The sequence below is a fragment of the Podarcis melisellensis genome, assembly GCF_964234715.1.
Source record: "Podarcis melisellensis genome assembly, chromosome: 8".
NCBI classification, from domain to species: domain Eukaryota; kingdom Metazoa; phylum Chordata; class Lepidosauria; order Squamata; family Lacertidae; genus Podarcis; species Podarcis melisellensis.
In genome coordinates, this window is record NC_138540.1 from 21904071 (window position 1) to 21923090 (window position 19020).

At 46.1% G+C, this 19020-nt stretch overlaps 1 protein-coding gene and 1 long non-coding RNA gene across 4 annotated transcripts in view; one reads left to right on the top strand and one right to left on the bottom strand.

The window, feature by feature from the left end:
* Positions 1 to 17266, bottom strand: part of LOC309377017 — a 32532-nt gene extending 15266 nt beyond the window's left edge. The window contains exons 1-3 of one of the 2 annotated variants that reach the window (XR_014171371.1): positions 17057 to 17266; positions 14534 to 14612; positions 13730 to 13889 (exon numbers count right to left, since the gene is read on the bottom strand). This is a non-coding gene — a long non-coding RNA (uncharacterized lncRNA). Of the gene's footprint in view, positions 1 to 13729; positions 13890 to 14533; positions 15225 to 17056 lie in introns of those variants that run through there. The other variant, XR_014171372.1, reaches the window with a different exon arrangement.
* CALML6 (calmodulin like 6) lies at positions 2959 to 16019 on the top strand. Of its 2 annotated transcripts, none has more exons than XM_081923925.1 (5): positions 2959 to 3239; positions 9384 to 9558; positions 10815 to 10959; positions 11744 to 11844; positions 15825 to 16019. In XM_081923925.1, exons 2-5 carry the CDS (start codon positions 9435 to 9437, stop codon positions 15869 to 15871), a joined length of 417 nt encoding a protein of 138 aa, XP_081780051.1. In that variant the 5' UTR covers positions 2959 to 3239; positions 9384 to 9434; the 3' UTR covers positions 15872 to 16019. The 2 variants fall into 2 exon arrangements, with proteins under 2 accessions (XP_081780051.1, XP_081780050.1); XM_081923924.1 differs by lacking the exon at positions 2959 to 3239 and adding an exon at positions 4065 to 4239.
* Positions 17267 to 19020: the final 1754 nt, after the last annotated feature.

Genomic DNA, 19020 nt, shown 5'->3' on the forward strand with positions numbered 1-19020 from the left:
TTCAGAGGTCAGATTTAATGACATAACAGCATCAGGGAGCACAATCAAAGATGATTTTGGAGCTCTTGCACAAACAATCTCACTACCTGCCACTCTGCAAATTGAATTCTTTGGGATAATAACAGCAATGAGGAAATGCTTGGAAAAGGGGGAGCAACATTTGCTTTCCACAATGTAATTTCACCTCCCCATAAATCAGAGGCCCCACTCCAAACGGGTGCTTTTAAACAGGTGTATTCTGCAAGGTGCAGTTGACACAATAATAGTGCATTAATAGTGGAATTATGCTGGACCATCCACACACCGTTCAGCATTATTCTGTGATGCTACCCCAATGTTACGGAACCATCGCTGTCTGGAGGGCAACTCAGTGCAACAAAAGCAGGATGAAACAACCCAATAAACAGAACATTTATGGTATTTAAAAATACAGGGCTTCAGCAGGAAATATTGAGATGTGCACCAATTGGAAAACAAGCACCCTGGAATTTTTGCAAAAACTACAGAAAGCCAGATCACATATAACCACCCCAACACCACCATGAGCACAAATAGTCATGAATGCACAATTGAAAAGGATGTCTGGCATGCTCTAGATTAGAATGAATGCTCAATTAATAGCCAACATCATCCAACCTCATCTCAAACTTTGTTCTAATGAATCGTGACAAATGCTCAATAAACAGATTGTCTAGAAGTGACTCGTCTCACTCCATAGCCAGCAGCATTTAGGGCTGTGGAGAGTGAAGTTTCATTTAAAGTACAGTATCAGCCAATCCGAGGCTCCAGGTTCCTCTGAGCAAATGTGACCCTATTAAGCTGGTTACATATCCCCCCCCCCAAGTTGGCCTCCTCAGCAATATTTCCCCTCCCAGGCCCAGCAGCAGGAGTAAACCTAGTGGCTTTCCATAGCTAGTAGCTTCCAGTTCCCTTGACAGTGTTCAAAATATGCCTGTCCTCTGACCACTCCCCTTATATGGTGTGCACAACTTGGAGAGCATTTGCTCTTGGGACTGCTGTCCACCTGGCATGGTGCTGGTGGTGCTGATTAAAGCCTTTAGGGACAACAACAGGTGCTCTGCTTGCAACCGTATCATCCTATTTCCTTGCAAGAAAGATGCTTTCCCCCATTGGGTTCTGCAACAAACATAGGGCAATCAACACACACACACACAAAGCCAGAGGGCGTTATCTGTATGCTAAAAGTTGTGGCAGGGAAGAGGGGACGTGGCAGAGGTGTGCAGGATTATGCAAGCTGTGGAGGGACTAGAAATCAGAGTCATCCAGCAAAGCAGAATGTTGGAAGCTTCAGGACAGATACAGGGACAGCATAGAGTTAAACTATGAATTCACACCCACGAGAGGCTGTGATGGCCACCAACTTGGATGGCTTCAGAATAGGGTGAAGGGGGCATTGGGATCAACCCTGAGCCATCTCCCACCTGCCTGCCTTCTTTCTTGCAAGCTGTCCAAGGGGTTGCCCTGGCTGACACCTTCCTTAGGCTCAGTGTTGTAGAACTCGGCAGGGCAGAGGATGAAGACAAAACAAGAATTAGCCTCACAGGGTTGTTGTGAGGATAAAATTGAGAGAGGGATAAAAGTGTGTGTGCCACCTTGGAATAAAAAGTGAAGTGCATATGGTATAATAATCAACAAACACATTGATGTAAGCTATTGTCAATGTTCTCCTGGATCTAGGAATACTTGCATTGCTAAATGCTGAAATCTCAAACCGTCCGCTCTTCCAGCACCCCAGTTCTGCCCTCCTTCTCTGTCGCTGCTACTTCACGGCCTTCTGCTCTCCAAACCGTTCTCTTAATCTCCGCATTAGAGATGTTATGGCACATTTGTACAATTACTCTCTAACGTGCTCTGGCAATCATGCTAGGCTCTGTTCTGGCTAATCAGAGCTGCTATTTGCTCCCTTACGGGAAATGCCGCCAGGGGCATAACTCATTAAGAGTGCCAGCAGAGGCTGGACACTTTGCTTAGAGGGAGGAAAAACAGAGGTTGGGAGACAGACGGAGTGGGTGGCAGGGGGGGGGGATTGCGCCAAGAGAAAGGGACTCCTCAGAGTCAAAACAGTTTTTCAACGCACCTTAAAGAATATGCAATTGATCTGTGTGTTGATCACATACAAATGGAGTTTGGTGATCATTGTACACAACCTGGCACCCCAGGAACTGCTGTGTGCGACTTTCTCGCACACCTTACTCTGCCCTATTCCAGCCACGCCAGCAACCACTGCAGAGAACCCCATCAGAGGAGCACCCCATCTTGGAAAACCGCTGCTGCTGCCAGAAGCACGCAGCTAGAGGTTGCAATAGGTACATCACAACTGGACCAGGCCATTGGCCCTACGTAAGGGGAGAGTAGCTCTGCCCTTTCCTCCCTTTCTCAATATTCATTCATTAGACTTAGACTAGGAACCTTTCCCAGACAGGACTTGCATGTCTTGTTCTACACTGCTTCACTGTCTGCCCCTTGGCTTGTAAGCAATCATTTATAGCAATAGTGGGGGAGCTCTTTCAGCTCTAGGGCCATGTTACCTTGTGGGCAACCTTCCAAGAGCCATGCGGCCCTAGATGGACAGGTCAAGAGGCAAAAGCCGGCGGAGTAACGAATGTGAATTTTACCTTGGTACAGTAGGCTGGTTCCTGCACACACTCTCACAACCCTCTCTCTGTCCTTCTTCCAGGCAGCAAGCAAGAAGCATGATCAGAGTTCAAGGACACATTCCAGACAGGCAAAAACATGTGAGGAGGATGTGGAGGAGGGCTGGTTGTCTGGGGACAGTCACAAGGCCTAAAGTTTCCCACTCTTGCCTTACTTCTAAGATACGTTCTGTTTTTACAGAAGTGACCACACCAGATAAAACTTTGCAATCAGGAGCAAAGTGCTTAATGCTGAAATGTACTTTGGTGGAAAAAGTCCAGAAGGGAAATAATTACAAATTGGAAGGAAAGGATCTCTTTTTGCTATCTTTCTCATTCCCCTGCAGCTGTAGCTATTTTCTCGTTCCATTCTTTGAAATGTATGGGTGTTTTTTTGTTTTGTTTTTATAAAAAACCCTCTTTGTCCTAAAAAGAGCCTTTAGAAGCAGCGAGAGTGCTTCCACTCACTTATTTCCATGTCACCAGAATGTCGTGGGGGCCATACTTTATGAAGCAAATAATGCAATCCTAGAGACGTCTGCTCAGATGTAAACTCCCATTGAGTCCAGAGGGGCTTACTTCCAGGTAAGCACGCTGAGGATTGCAGCTTAACATCACAATCCAAAACGCAGCTCATATATGAAGGGTTGGGGAATGGTTCCTGAACACAGTATAGCATAAAATCATTGAACTGTAGAGCTGCAAGGGACCCTGAGAGTCATCTAGTCCAACCTCCTGCAATGCAGGAATCTCAACTATAGCATCTGTGACAGATGGCCATCCAGCCTCTGCTTAAAAGCCTTCAAGGAAGGAGAGTCCACTGCCTCTTGTAGCAGTCTGTTCCACTGTCCTGAGTCTTATTCCTCCTGCGCAATTTACATTTGTAAGCTCCTTGGGAGCAGGGAGCTGTTGCAGTCCTTTCACCTCCACCACTCTTTGTTAAAACAAAAGCCAAACACCTCCGCCTCTGCCTTATTATTCATATACAGGCGGTACCTCAGGTTAAGTACTTAATTTGTTCTGGAGGTCCGTTCTTAACCTGAAACTGTTCTTAACCTGAAGCACCACTTTAGCTAATGGGGCCTCCTGCCGCTGGAGCACAATTTCTGTTCTCATCCTGAAGCAAAGTTCTTAACCCGAGGTACTATTTCTGGGTTAGCGGAGTCTGTAACCTGAAGCGTATGTAACCTGAAGCGTCTGTAACCCAAGGTACCACTGTAAATGCTTTTACAAAGAACTCAGAGAGAGAATGTGAAGTAGGGGAGACATTTTTGAATGAACAAAATGGGCTTTTCTTCCTCACCATTGTGACCACACAAAATAGCCATCGAAGTTGCCTTGTAGCCAGGGGGCCTCTGGGACGCAGCAGCAGGTGCTGTTGAGAAGGAAGAACCCTCCAGAAATAGGGCTCCCTCCACCTTCACTTCCATAAAAGGTTGCCAAGAGGCTCATCCCCCTGGGTCCTGAGTGCTGAGCACTTTTTCTCTAGCTGTAAAAGGGAGTGACTTCATGCCCTGTCCTCGTGCTCAATTCCTCCACCGGCAAACTCACCTTCTCGAAGCAGTTTGAAAACACCAAGAAAATGGTGAGTCTCCTTTTACCTGGAATTTCCGCAACTTTGAATTAACTTGAATTATGCTTTCGGAACTGGGGAGCCTTTGTGGCTCAGTGGTTAGAGCACCTCCTTTGCATGCTGGTTCAATTCCCAGCATCTTCAGATAGGGCTGGGAATGTCCTCTGACTAATAACCTGGAGAGATGCTGCCAGTCCGTGTGGACAGTGCAGAGTTAGATGGACCAATGGTCTGATTCAGCTTGAGGCAGTTTCCTATGTGGGTAGAGCATCAGTGGTAGAGCATCTGCATGACATGCAAAAGGTCTCAGGTTCAACCCCTGGCATCTCCAGGTAGGACTGGGAGAGACTCCCTGCCTGAAATCCTGAAGAGCTGCTGCTCGCCAGTGTAGGCATTACTAAGCTAAATGGATAGAATGTTCTGACAGTATAAAGCAGCTTCTTCTGTTCCTAACTGGAGGTTTCCTGTTGCACTGAACAAGTGAAATGGGGATAGAGGGACATTGTCCCTCTGCCCTTCCCACAACTTGGGTTCATCCAAAGTAGTGGACTTTGCAGTACGTTTAGGAAGGTTAGCAAAAGATCTTTAGAGGGCTGAACAGGACCCCTTCCTTCAATTCCTTTAGAACAAGTGTTAACCAAGCTCACGGAAAAGATCTCTCAATGTCTATTTGACAGCCTTTGCTAAATGGAACCTCTGTGGCAGACCTCTAGATACCATCACCAGAAAACCTGAGCTTCTCGGAGGAGGTTATCTAGCTTTTGATTATTTGCTTTTATAGGCAAATCTCCCAGATGTAGGACTCAATAGATTTTTAAAAATTTGATGCAGCAAAGAAACAAACAAAAAACAACAACACTTTTAATATATTATTCAAATGTTCTCCACAAAGTATTGCTGTTTTACATGGTGGGTTTTTTTGGGGGGGTGGGCAGGGTGTATTATGTGGCAATAGGGTATTCATGGTGCATTTATACAGGGCCAGTCATGCCGCCCCCCCCCCCCCGCCGCTTATTACTTTGCCGTCTGCAGGGGCAATTATTGCACTGTAGAAAAAAAAAACAACCAAAAAAATAAACTGGAATATCTGTGGCATGAAAAGTTACAGGATTTCAACATGTCACACAGCATGATTGGAAATGCAGCACTATGTCTACCCAAAAACTTGGCAGGCACATACTGTTTTGGAAGCAAGGATATTGCATAACCACCTACAAATCATTGTGAACCCACCATAAAAAGGGCATCTAAATTTTCAACCATAACTAGAGTTCTCCTGCCCATTCATCCACCTCCTTCTCCAGGGTGCTATATAATCTGCATGAGGCTCAAGGAGACAAATTCATTCTCTCCAACATTCTGAGACGGCTGAAGAACACTCAGCATCCTTATTCCTTTCTGGGCTGCTTGTCTGAGAGAGTGGGGTTTGGGTGTGTGTGCTTTTTGCTTATTTTATTATTTTAATGCTTAGTGGCACAGATTTGGCACTGTTTCTGCTGGCACGGGAGCACTGTGTTTGCAATCAGAGGGATTGATAGAGGACTTTTCACCAGTGCAGCTATTCAGGGGTGGGTGTGCATGTAGCAGTTTCATATTCAACTTCCGGGCTTCAATACTGAAGGGGGTCCAAAAACATGTGGTTGTATCTAATTAAGTGCTACTGAGAGTAGACATTGAAATCAATGGTCACGATCTAACTTGGGTCTGTTGATTGTCTTGCCCCTCAGAAAGTGATCCCAACCAATCAGAGATCACATAGTGTAGGTGTGGGAAACCTTTAGCCCTCCAGATGTTGTTGAACTATAACTCCCATCAGCCCTAGCAAGCCTGGCCAATGATTATGGAGTGGCAGCTCAGCAACATTTGGATGGCCAAAGACTTCAACTGATGGATTAAATGTGATGCGGTGCTATGTAGCCAATCAGATTTGGGCATGCGATGACATCACAAAGCCGATTCAAGGTGGCAGCAATGTTGCCTGGTTGGATATCTGGCTCATTCTGAAAGGATGAGCCATTCAGCCCATTTTGCATCCCATTCTCAAATTACTGAAAGAGGACTATATTCCCACCACCACCAAAAAGGCCCACCCTCATTTAAACGCCTCATTTTTGCCAGCAGTGCTTTCAAAGCATTGGGAGACTACAGTTAATGGGGAAAGTCCAATCAAAGTTCAGAACTTCAAAGTTCCCTTGATATATCAATGAAAGAGCATGCCTATTATTACTAATATCTTCCTGGATTTCTTTTTAATAAACCAAGTGCTTTCTCAGGCAGGGATCTGATATCCCAAGCACCTTTCTCTAAAGAACAATCAATCATCTTTATTATAATTGTTGCAAACCACGCAGATGATGTGTTGCTGTAGCAACAATTACCTTCAGCGCTTCCCCTTCCCAAACAGTTTCTGTTTTCTCAGTCTTCAATGAAATAAAAAAACCTCATTCATGGGATGCCAGGGGTACACAGTCTCCACCTGGGAGCTGAAATCAGCGGGAGCAGCGATACCCTCAGATATATATTTTTCTACAGGAAAGTGGGGGAGAGGATTGTTAAAGGACACAATCCTGACCCTAGTTTTAAAAAGTGGGTTGCAGGCAACATTAGTCCTGCTCAGAATAGACCTGCTGAAATTAATGGACCTTAATTAGTCATGCTCATTAATTGCAATAATCTGGGTCAGACCGACCCTGTGCCCCCAAATACTATCAGAATCACCACTCTTTGCAGTTAATGACTATCCCACCACTGACCCCCATTCCTCTTGCACTTCCTTGCCCCCGCCTCTCTTACAAACATATATTTATTTCACCGGCACACTCTCCCCACTTGTCCACCACAGCAACTGGTATATGGAGGCATCCTACTTCTGACATCCTGCCTGTATATTCACTATAACTTTAAAGCACATCCGAAACACATTCTGTCTTCCAAAGAATTCTGGGCATTGTAAGTTCACCCCTCCGAGTGTCGCAATTTCCCAGCAACCCCCTTAACAAACTACAGCGCCCAGATTTCTTTGAGGGAAAGAATTATGCCCTTGGGTTCTCGATCCGTTGGTTAGAGCATGGTGCTGAGAATGTCAAGGTCACAGGTTCCATCCCCGTATGGGACATATTCCTGCATTGCGGGGGGGGGGGGTGGACTAGATGATGCTTTGGGTCCCTTCCAACTCTATGATTCTACGAAAGCACATGCTCTGAATGTGCTTAAAAGGCTTTGTGTGTACACAGGCCATGTGGCTAGCAGCCACTGTTAGCCTAACCCTCTTCCAAAGCCATCCAAATTGGTGACTGCCATGGCCTCTCGGGGGAGCAAATTCCCTAAGTTTAGCTATGTGTGCAGGGTGAAGAAATCCGTTTCCTTGGCCTGCACTTGAATCTTCCAAAATACTGCTTTACTGGATAGCTCTGAGTTCTAGTGTTAGGAGTGAGGGAGAAAAACTTCAGAGATTCTCCTCCAGGTGATGCAAGGCCAGAGAGAAAAAGGTGGCAGAGTGTTTGTGGAATTTCCTCCCCCAAGAGGCCCACCTGGCACCAACCTGATTCTTCTTCCACCCCTAGGCAGACATGTTTAATCTCCCATAAATACCCCCATGCCCTTTAAAAAAAAATTCTTTTCTTTTTTTGTTACATTTCATTTCTGCATCTATTTTTTGTAAAATGCCCTAGACGTTGTGCTTAAGGGGATGGTAAACAAACCTTGATCATATGTATCGCAGAGGGTTGGACTAAGATGACCCTTGGGATCCCCTTCCAACTCTAGAATTCTATTATTTTATCTCCCACACCCCAGGCAACAGCTATGGCCAAAAGCAAGACGTATTCCAACAAAGGGCAAATTAAATTGGTACAAGGCTTCCATTAGACTAGATAAATAAATAAATTTGCAGTTATAAATTGGAAATGCCTCCGACCACCCCTTGCTCAAAAATGCTTTGCTGATAATAAAATCATTCTGGGATGGACTGAATAGGGCTCAGGATCCTGAAGCTACACAACACTGCCCTCTGGTGCTTGCTCTGAAAACAGGTGGCAAGCTTTCTCCTCTATTCTTCCTTCCAGAAGCAGTGGTGTGCGTTCCTCTTTACAACAACCCAGTGAAGTTGGCTAAACTGAGAGGCTATCATCTGGTGAATTTCATGGCTGGGTGAACAGCTGTGCCCAGGTCTTAAAAACAACAAACAAATAGTATTGTGGCAAATTTTAATTTTGGCACAAATCACTTAAAAAAATAAAAAGTTAAACCTAAAAAAAAAAAAAATTGGGGGGCACAAATCACTGAGGAATATGGCCACTTCCTCAGATCACACATGGTGGAGGGCTACTGATGGTTTGTCCATGGTGAGAACAAAAGGAAATGGAGTTGTTATTATTACTTCTACTAAATGGTAAAGGACCCCTGACAGTTAAGTCCAGTCGCGAACGACTGGGGTTGCGGTGCTCATCTTGCTCTATAGGCTAAGGGACCAGCGTTTGTCCGCAGACACTTCCGGGTCATGTGGCCAGCATGATAAGTCACTTCTGGCAAACCAGAGCAGCACACGGAAATGCCGTTTACCTTCCTGTTGGAGTGGTACCTATTTATCTACTTGCACTTGATGTGCTTTCAAACTGCTAGGTTACATTATATATATATATATTTCATTATATATATTACATAATATATAATACATTATATATGTAATATATAATGATAATGATGGCGCCAGGCGAGCATCCCTGGGGAGAGCATTCCACCAAAGGGGAGCCACCACAAAAAAGGCCCATGCCTGTGTTGCAGAAAGTACAGTGATACTGATTTGCTTAGGGAAGAGGTGAGGAAATATTTTCAGTCTGAGGCAACCTTTTCTTTTTGGGGGGTGGGAGCAAATGCCAGTGTCTTGCTCTCTCTCAGTGTGTGTGTGTGTGTGTCAAGGTTTGCAAAAGTACAAAAGGGGGCAACTCTCCTGAAACAGGCAAACCAGACATGAACAAGCTCTGTGGGCATGGAATCCTGGCTGGCTGGCAGGGACAGGGCAGCACAGATCCCTGGAGGGAATGGAATGGAGTACCGTGGGAGAGGAGGTTGGCTGGGGCCCCCTGAACAGGAACACTACCCAAGGCATCGTTTTGTCACCCAAGCACCAGTTGCTTAATGCCTCTCTTCACCTGCAGTCGATCGCCCTGACGCCGGAGCAGATCACCGAGTACAAGGGCATCTTTGAGATGTTCGACGAAGAGGGGAATGGCTTGGTGAAAACGGATGAGCTGGAGAGGCTCATGAGCCTGATTGGCATCAACCCCACCAAGAGAGAGCTGGCAACGATGGCAAAGGATGTGGACAAAGACAGTAAGGATTGCCCGTCTGGCCTGGCTTTTCAGAAAGAATTCTGGCCCCCAAATCTAACAGTTCTGTGGGAATAGAGAGAGTTTGTGTTTATCAATCTATCTGGGAAGGGCGACAGCTCAGAGGTAGAGCATTTGCTCTGCATGCCCAAGGGCCCAAGTCCAATTCCTGGTGTCTCCTGGTAGGGCAGGGAGAGACAACCCTGCCGTGCTGCCAGTCAGCATCAACAATGGTGAGCTTAATGAACCAATTGCCTGACTCAGCATAAGGGAGCTCCATATTATCTTGCTATATACATAAAATGTAAGACGTTGTCACGCTCTGCAGTTTGCATAGCTGCTGAGAGGCAGCCACTCCAACTGCAGCATGAGGAACGGCAGGCTGATCCAGCCAAGTCGTTTAACAGAGGCGGAGACCCCCTCTGAAACACCTCCCACTTATGGTAAACACGGTTGTGGTGAGGTTTAACGGAGGCGAAGAAGGTGCTTCACACAGCGGCTTAGCAGGCCACTCTGAAGCACCTCCTCCTTTAAAAGGGGATGGAGCTTGGTGGCAGCTATGGGGGGGATAGGTGAGGGTATGGTGCAAAGTGGGGTTGGGGGTTGGTCAGGTGTGTGGGAAAGGCAAAGAGCTTGGCGAGTGGAGCAAACAGGGGCAATAGCATCCCTCTCTCTGTGTGTGTTACACATACATTCTATTTTTCTCTTCCCCTGCCCACACACATTGGTTTGCAATTCCCAACCATTCCTCCCAGTAAAAGGAGCCTATTTATCGTGGTACCCTCAAGGCAGGACTGTGTGGCAGACCAGGCAGAGGGAGGAGGCAGCCGGGCACACTTGCCCCTGACCTTGGAGGGCTAAACTGGCCAGGGCCCCCCACTAGGGGCTTGCCAATCTTACACTGTCATGCCAAGATCAAGACTCCTGCCCCAGGGCTCAGACAAGCTCTGCACGGGCCTGGTACAAATGTCTGTGGCCCTGCGCGAAAAGGATGAGCAGAAAGCATCCCAAAGTGCAGCAAAGTCTAAAATGTCCAGAGTCTAAAATCACCAGTGGGACTTACTTTTGCATAAGTACAGCCAACGTAAAATCTGCACCTACTGTTTTGCATCCACTGCCCCTGGTCCTGACCACCACTGACATGTGTCCCTCAGACAGCTGTCCAGAAGGGAATGTTTTTGACCCTTGGGTTGAAAAGAACTGGCTTATAGGAATGCATTAATGGATTCTAGAAATCCTTCCTTCCTTTTCTTCCCCTAGACAAAGGCACCTTCAACTGTGATGGGTTCCTGGTTTTGATGGGGATTTACCACGAAAAGTCAAAAAACCAGGATGAAGAGCTAAGAGCAGCTTTCAAGGTCTTTGATCAGGAGCATAAAGGCTACATTGACTGGAACACCTTGAAGTAAGTGAGCAGAAGACAGGGCAAAGGAGGGCGGGCGTTGGCAAGTCTCCTGTCCAAGTTTGCTACTCACATCCACACCCTTTAAAGCACATGGCTTTGGACCAGATAATCCTGGGGATTGTAGTTTAAGGGTGCTGGGAGTTGTAGCTCTGAAGGGTAAACTACAGTTCCCGTGTGGTTGTGGTTGTTTTGGTGGGGAAGCTGTGTGCTTTAAACGTAGGGTATGTATGTGAGCCCAGCCTCCATTCTGTACAGACTAAGAAAATGCATAAGAACATGAGATGAGTTTGCTGGTTCAGTCCAGCAGCCCATCTAGTCCGGATACCACAAGCAGGACCTGAGCACAATGGCATTCTGTGCACCTGCCATTTCCAGGAATTGGAGGAAGAACATAGCCATCGTTCTGGTTTTGATGGGCATTCACCTCGAAGAAACCAGGATGAAGAGTTAAGAGCGGAATTCCCAGATTCATAGGAATTGTAGTTTACCTCTCCCACAGCCTTCTATTCCACAAATTTGCCCAGTCCTCTTTTCAAGCCACCCAGTATTCATCCTGGCCAGGAGCAATCCAATTCCGTTCATCCAAGATGACATCTGTCATGGTTGTCATGTTGGCGGCCATCACTGCCTCTTGTGGGAATCAGTTCCAGGGATTAAATATGTGCTGCATGAATCGAATGGATCTATAGCTCTTTGTGAGTGAAGGTAAAGCAGAACCTCCATGTTTAGAGGCAGCATACCAGATAGTGCACAACCACGCCTTACCGTGGCCTCTGCCCTTTAGGTATGTGCTGATGAACGCCGGGGAGCCGCTGAGCGAACAGGAAGCAGAATTCATGATGAAAGAAGCTGACAAAGACGGGGATGGGACCATTGACTACGAAGGTATCAGAAATGCATGGGGAGTTAGAAGGGAGGAACATGTCATAGGTACAGTCAGCCATATAGAATCATAGAACTGTAGAGTTGGAAGGGACCCTGAGGATCATCTAGCCCAACCCCCCTGCAATGCAGGAATCTGCAGCTGTCCCACATGGGGATCAAACCTGCAACCTTCGCGTTATCAGCACCATGCTCTAACCAACTGAGCCACATCAGCACCCCTACCTTTTTGTTCAAAATACAGCATTAATGAAATATGTACACACAATCTAACAATTGGCAAGACTTCCACAGTTCTGCCTCCTCCTCCTCCTAATTCTCTCGTCACCAATGCAACATGGTCTTACTTGACCTGGGCTTTGTGGATTGCATTCTTATTTTTCTCTTTAAGAATTTTGGAGTTTTAATGAACATTCCATAGCCCCTCCCTAGCTGAGGCAACGGTTCAAGACTGCTCAACCTTAATCCAGCAAACCCACGGTTCTTGCACATTTTGTGTGCACACATTGTGCAATAGTGTACATGCCTACTCAGAAGTAATGCCAATTGAGTTCAATGGGACATAAAGCAACAGCAAAAACTCTTCCCCCCCCCCCGCCCTCTGCACACCTTGGTCTGTAGAGTTTACAGAGTACAATAGGTATTTGGCTACACCCTCTGAGATACCACCACCTGACTCTACTGTCCCCGCCATTATTTTGCACGTATCCTGAACTCAATTTCCTAACCAATTTCCTAGCAGGATGTTTGACTTGAAACACAGATAAACCTAGGAAGCACCATGGCAGTTCTCCAGACCTTCCAGCAGATGGCAGTATAGTGCACCAATTTGACATTAGTCAGTATCCATATTTGATAAATTGCAGCGTGTGCTACTTTTCCTTCTCTTAAAGCGACTGTCCCTTAATTTGCTTTTACAAAATATGTGGCAAGGATTTAAAGACCGTTCTTGCATTGCAGTAGGACACGCGGTGGTTGCTGCCCAATCGTTTGATCCCACAGGTTGTGGTATAGTGGTTAAGGCGTTGGAATAGGACCTGGGGGAGACCAGGGTTCAAACCCCCATTTGGGTGACCTTGGGGCCAGTCACTGCCTCTCAGCCTAACCTGCCTCACAGGGTTGTTGTGAGGATTAAATGGGGGGGGGGACTATGTATGCAACCTTGAGCTCTTTGGAAGGAAAGGTAGGATATAAATGCAATAAATAAATTGAAAACAACGCTTGGATTACTACAGAAACGTGGCTGTGGTTTTTGGTGGTGCAGACAGCGGCGTAGAGATGGTATTACCTAGCAGGAGGTTCCTTAGACAGTTTCCCCCAAAGACCAACTGAACATGTTGCCTACCCCCAAGATCATGTATGGACAAGAATGTCTGGCTCGGAGGCACTCTCCAACCAAGGATGTCCCTGTACATGTTTGTTTCAGAGCAGCAAATGGAGGGGCGCTCTTTCTGCCTCTGCAAGACCTATCCAGGCTAAGGATACAGCCTCTGCAAGACCTATCCAGGCTAAGGATACAGCTTGCCTGCACCTTGACCACATAGAAAGTCTCACTAATATGACCAAAATCTCTCTGGCTTTGACTCCAGAGACTTGGGGTTCTCAGGGCCCATCCTTTAGGGTCTGACACCCTTAAATCTCTGGGCCATTCATTCAGGACTGGTCCTATCAAACATGCAGCCCCCTACAAGGTTGCTCGGAAGGTCATGTGTCCCCTCCACCTGGCTGAAAAAATGTTCCCCACTCCAGGAGTAGTGTGAGGCAGCGACTATTTCCACATTGCCAAAGGAGAAGAAATACATTAACTCCCAAAGAGGAAGAGGACATATATTTGAATAAGATACACATATGTAGAGATGCAATAACTACTATTCACAATGCATCTCACCGTAGCAGGGAAGATTGTGACTGGGTCCCCCATGGGTTCTCTTTGGTCTGCTGTCCAGGTGATCACTGTTAGTGGATGACCTCTATTTAGGTGATGTGTCAGTGGCTGCAGCTGGTTCCATTCACCCACAACCTGGCTGTCGCTTCTGGATTTCTATGCTCTACTAGAGAAAGAAGCAAACTACTGTCACAGACTGGTTGGAAACAGAGGAATGGGGGGAGGAACCAGCTGAGGAACACCCCCCCACACACACACAGGGGAAGAAGGCTCAAAGCCCGGGGAGTGGTAGTTGGACAAGGATGAGAGGTCAGAGGGAAAAGGGGGGAAAGACCAGGAAGAGAAGGTATCAGGGGCTGAAGATGTAACAGAGCTTAGTGAGCTGGGAGAGTCTGTAACAGAAAGAAGTCCAGAATCAGAGGCAGAAACAGGAAAGTGAGGAAAGGGATGCCAAGAGGCAGAGATGAGTCAGGCTGGTGCAGTGTCACAGGTGTCTCCCTCTCCTACTGAGACAAGCCCCCTTCTGTCCTGGTCTTCCAGAGCTAGAAGAGGTATGAAAAGGGCAGAGGAGAGGTTGGTTGCACCGAGACGCAGTCTCTGATTGCTTGGGAAAAGACCTGGAGAGGAGGGGACTTAGACAGCTGCGAGAAGGCGGGGACATTCAGACTTATCAACTGGTTTTCATGGAGTTAGTCCACCCGGAATGAGCTACTCTGCTCATTAAGTCTAACACACAACCAAGTCTGCAGAAATAGTGTTTTTGCTAATAAATAGTTAAATCCGACTTTAAACTGTGTGATTACTTACCGGCATGCTCCTGTGACAACTACTGATTGGCAATTGAGGCAGGGTCCTTGAAGGTAGGTTGCAGTCTGAGCGCCTGAAGCTAGGAGGCAGAAGGAAGGGCTCACTAACAAGGCAGAAGGAAGTCAGAAGGTCTACAAGGCTTACATCTCTCTTAAGCTGCTGACTGGCCCCTTCAGCGTCACCTGATTTCCCAGGCCACATGGACCATGCACTGTTGGAACAAACTTGTAGCAGGCCCCATTCACACCATACATTCAAAGCACATAAGTAGCCATTGCTTCTCCCAAAGAATTCTGGGAGTTGTCATTTGTTAAGGGCGCCGAGAACCATTAAAACACCCCTCACAGAGTCGAGTGCTTTAGCAACCAATCCCTCTTCCCAGGGAATTCTGGGAATTGTAACTCTGTGAGGGGGATAGAGCTTGTCTCCTAACGATTTTCAGCACGCTTAACAAATGACAGCTCCCAAAAATTGGGTGGGGGGGGGGAAGCCATGGCTGTTTAAAGTGAACATGGCCAAACTCTGAGAGCTAAGGGCCTGACCGGCAGGACTCTACACAGCACCCAGGCCTACCTCAAACAATGACTGGCTGGTGCTGATGGTCAGGCCTACCAGCGCAGGCCTCCATGTGAAAAGAATGGATGGTATCTATCAAGTGTAATCCTAAGCATGCTTGCTAATATGTGGCTTGGACTCAGATTACCAGAAAGATCGTGCCTCCCTTTATGAACCTGCCCATGTGCTAAGATTCTTAGGCGAGCACTCTGTCTTGGTCCCATTCACATCAGAGGCACAGTTGGTGGTGACATGATAGAGTGAGCCTTTTCTGTGTCTGCTCCCAGATTGTGGGATTCTCTCCTCCCAGCTACCTGTCCACCAGCAGGCTGAAGACCTATTCAGGCAGGCCTTTGAAAAGGTGCAGATGATGTTGACCAATGGACCAACCATTGGGACTACATCTTTATACCAACTTTATCTCCCAAGGAGCTCAAGGTTCTCCTCTTCCCCTTTTCATTCTCACCACAACCCTATGAGGTAGGGTAAGAGATTTACCCAAGGTCACCCAGTGAGTTTCATGGCCGAGTGGGGATTTGAAACCTGGTATCTTACAGGTCATAGCTTGGGAGAAGTGTGCTATAAATACATTGCATGAAATAAACAAATGAGCCCCTCTGAGCTCAGCAGGGCTTACTTCTCTTGTATGTGTGTTTGAAAATACACCAGAAAGTTAAGAAATGGGCAAATTCCACCTTCTTCCTAATAAAGATCTATGTTTGTTTTCCCCTTCTAGAGTTTGTGGCGATGATGACTGGCGAATCATTTAAATTGACCCAATAAGGCCCACTGGAAGAAATTAATTCTTGATGTCTGAGTCCCGTCCCCCCTCTCTCTCTCCACCCAAGCGACTTTCCTGCTTGCAATGTAAATAGACAAAAGGGGCAAGTCTCACAATGTCTGTAGGTAAAATAAAAAATATTGGTGTACAGATCTCTACATCCCTACAGCATGACGTTTGCAAGCAAAGAGGGGTGAGGGAAATCCAGTCCCAGTGTGTATCTACATGACAGAGTTAAAACAGGTTTAAAAGTGTAATTCGGTTGTTCTGCAAAAAGAGCCAGGGTAAGCCACTTTACCAGAGAATTCTTCTTCAGCTACAATTCCCAGAATTATCCAGAGAAGACCCCAGAACTCCGACAGGCATCTACCCCATACAAAGTTAGCATACTCACAATACTTTTACTCAATACTTTTACACAATACTCACAATTATTTTCCCCAAAGAATCCTGTGAGCTGCAGTTAACCGTGCTGGGACTTGTAGCTATGTGAGGGGTAAACTACAGCTCTCAGGAATCTTCATGGGAAATAATGTGCTTTCAATGTGCTAGAAATACATGGTGTGTGCCCAGCTCAAGTAAAATCGCCTTGGGCAATTGAGGGCTGGAAACTGGACAGATTGTACTTGTTTAAGATTCATATTAATAAAATTCAATGAAACCTGTTTCCGTTTTCTTTACCCCCCCCCCCAAGTGTGGCTTTTTGGGTAGATACAAATCTCTTTAATACGGTCAATGACCAGAAAGCAATTTATAAAAATATGACATTATAAGTAGTATTGTGCTACAAATAACAGTGGAAATATGGCCAATTCACAGAATTGGTGCTTATATTTATGACCAGGTTTCGTCTTTTAAGGTTTTAAAAATTCAATTCAAGTGTCACTACTGTTTATTATCGTTCCTTCGATGTTTACAATTTGAACTCCGTTGCTGACATCATTGCTTTTTGGGTAGAATCAGTGAAAGAAACGCAGGCCTGTAAGGCCAAGAACAGATGTGGTTAAATGCTGGAAGATGCAGGACAGATTTTTCAAAGAACTTATTATGCAGCACATAGTTAAGCTATGGCACTTGCTCCCACAGGAGGCAGTAATAGCCAACAACTTGGACGGCCTTAAGAGGATTGGACAAATTCTGAGGGGAAGGTTATTAACAGCTACTAGCCATGATGGCTATTGCTCTACCTCCACATTTGGAGGCAGAAATGCTTCTGAGTATCAGTTGCTGGAAACAATAAAGGAGGGGAGAATGTTCTAGTGCTTGGGCCCCACTTGCAGGTTTCCCCAGAGACATCTGGCTGACCACTGTGAGAATAGGAGGCTGGACTAGATGGGCCATTGGGCCTCATCCAGCAGGCTCAACTTATGACCAACATATTGAGTTCCCAAACCATAATGCACATCTTCCTCACCGTGTTCCTGTGTGAGTCACATGGCCTGTACAAGATTGCAGCCCCCCCCACCCAGTTTTTTTGGTGGGGAGGGAGCGCTTTTTTCTGGCAGGATCTTGGCACCCAAAATGGCAGCCGGGCCCTCACGTGAGGAAATGGGATGTCCCATCTTCCTGGGACAGCTTGTGCAATATGCCAGTAGAGAGATAGGCTATGAGGAAGAGACAAACTGAAGCCTGATTCCATCTATATCACTTAATGTTTAGAAATGCTAAATGTCTCCACCTATGAAGGTATCTTACACAGTCTTGCACCATTGTTGCTGGACTATAAGGTCTATCTGTATTGGCATTCCACCTGCTTTTGAAAGACACACCTGTTCACACAAGCCTCTCCTTGATCTCTTTGTCCTCCTGTTTTAATCCCTGAATTGTTTTATTGTAGATTTTAATTCCAGGCATTTATATTTTATAGTCTGTGTACCCAGTGTTTCTTCTTTGGAAAATGCTCAGAAGCCTATTTTAGCATTATGTGGTATATAGATATTTATTATTCACAGTCATCTCTGACTACAGGTCAGGCTGACAGGACCTAGAGTCCAACACCATCTAGATAACGTAAATTGATACATCCCTATTTTACACTGACTGGTAACAACAGCTTCCCACCAGAGTTAAAAACAAAACTGGAGATGGTGGGAATTGAAATCAGGACTCACTGTGCACACCAACTCCCTCCTCAAGAGTCCTGCCCAAGGTATTAAAATTCCAAACTGAGCCCCTTGTTCCATGATGGCCCCAACACAGATGCAACCAACTACTTGATCTTGCTATCAACCAGCCACAAACAACCATCTGGCAATTCTAAATTTGCATCTGCTTTGCATACAGAAACCCCCAGGTTCAATCCTGCGCATCTCCAGGTAGCGTTGGGAAACACCCATCTCTGAAACCCTGGGGGTGAGGAGGTATTGCTTGGTCAGTTATAGGCCAGGTTTGGGGAACCTTTGGCTCTTCAGATACTGCTGAATTACAACTCCCATTACCCTCATCAAGCATCGCCAATGGCCAGGGATGATGGGAATTGTAGTGAAGCAACATCTGGAAGGCCAAAGGTTCCCCTACACCAGGTATAGGCAATAGAGAGCTAGATGGACTGACTCTGTAACAGCAGCTTGTTATGTTTCGGAGAGAAATAAATAGAGGATGGATTAATAGCCAAGTGGTAGAGCAACTGCATGTAACCCACAATCTCCAGTTAAAAGGAACATGTAGCAGATTATAGGAAAGATCTCTCTCAGCTTCAACCCCGCAGAACTGCTGCCAGTCAGAGTAAGCAGTACTGGACTAGGAAACTGGCTACAGGACAGCTTAAGAAGTCTCCCAGCCAACTTTTAGCTGAAACTGGCAGCTGCTTCTGTGTAAAAACATGAGATGAAAAGAGATGCAATCATGGATCTCCTCTGCAGTTTGAACTTGAGGCTCTACAAAATACCAGAAAGGAGGGGGAGCTGCAATAAAACATTGCAGTCAGTTCAGTTCCAACTAGCAACACCGTCTCACAATACTCCATTTGTCATTTCCTATCAATTTACTTGCACGTTTCCAAGCCACTCAGCATTCTAGGCCTATTGAGTATGATCAAACCTTGCTGACCTGGTTTTTTGTTTTCATTTAGCAAGGGGTGCCCCTCTTTAGGGAACCTCCCACAAAAAAATATGATTTATACTTCTGCAAATCTCAAGAATTCCTCAAGCAT

Bases quoted from the DNA above. Each gene is read 5' to 3' on its own strand.
- CALML6 (XM_081923924.1), top strand. The intron at 9,559-10,814 runs GTAAGGATTGCC...TTCTTCCCCTAG, and splicing joins AAAGGATGTGGACAAAGACA to ACAAAGGCACCTTCAACTGT. The intron at 11,845-15,824 runs GTATCAGAAATG...TTCCCCTTCTAG, and splicing joins TGGGACCATTGACTACGAAG to AGTTTGTGGCGATGATGACT.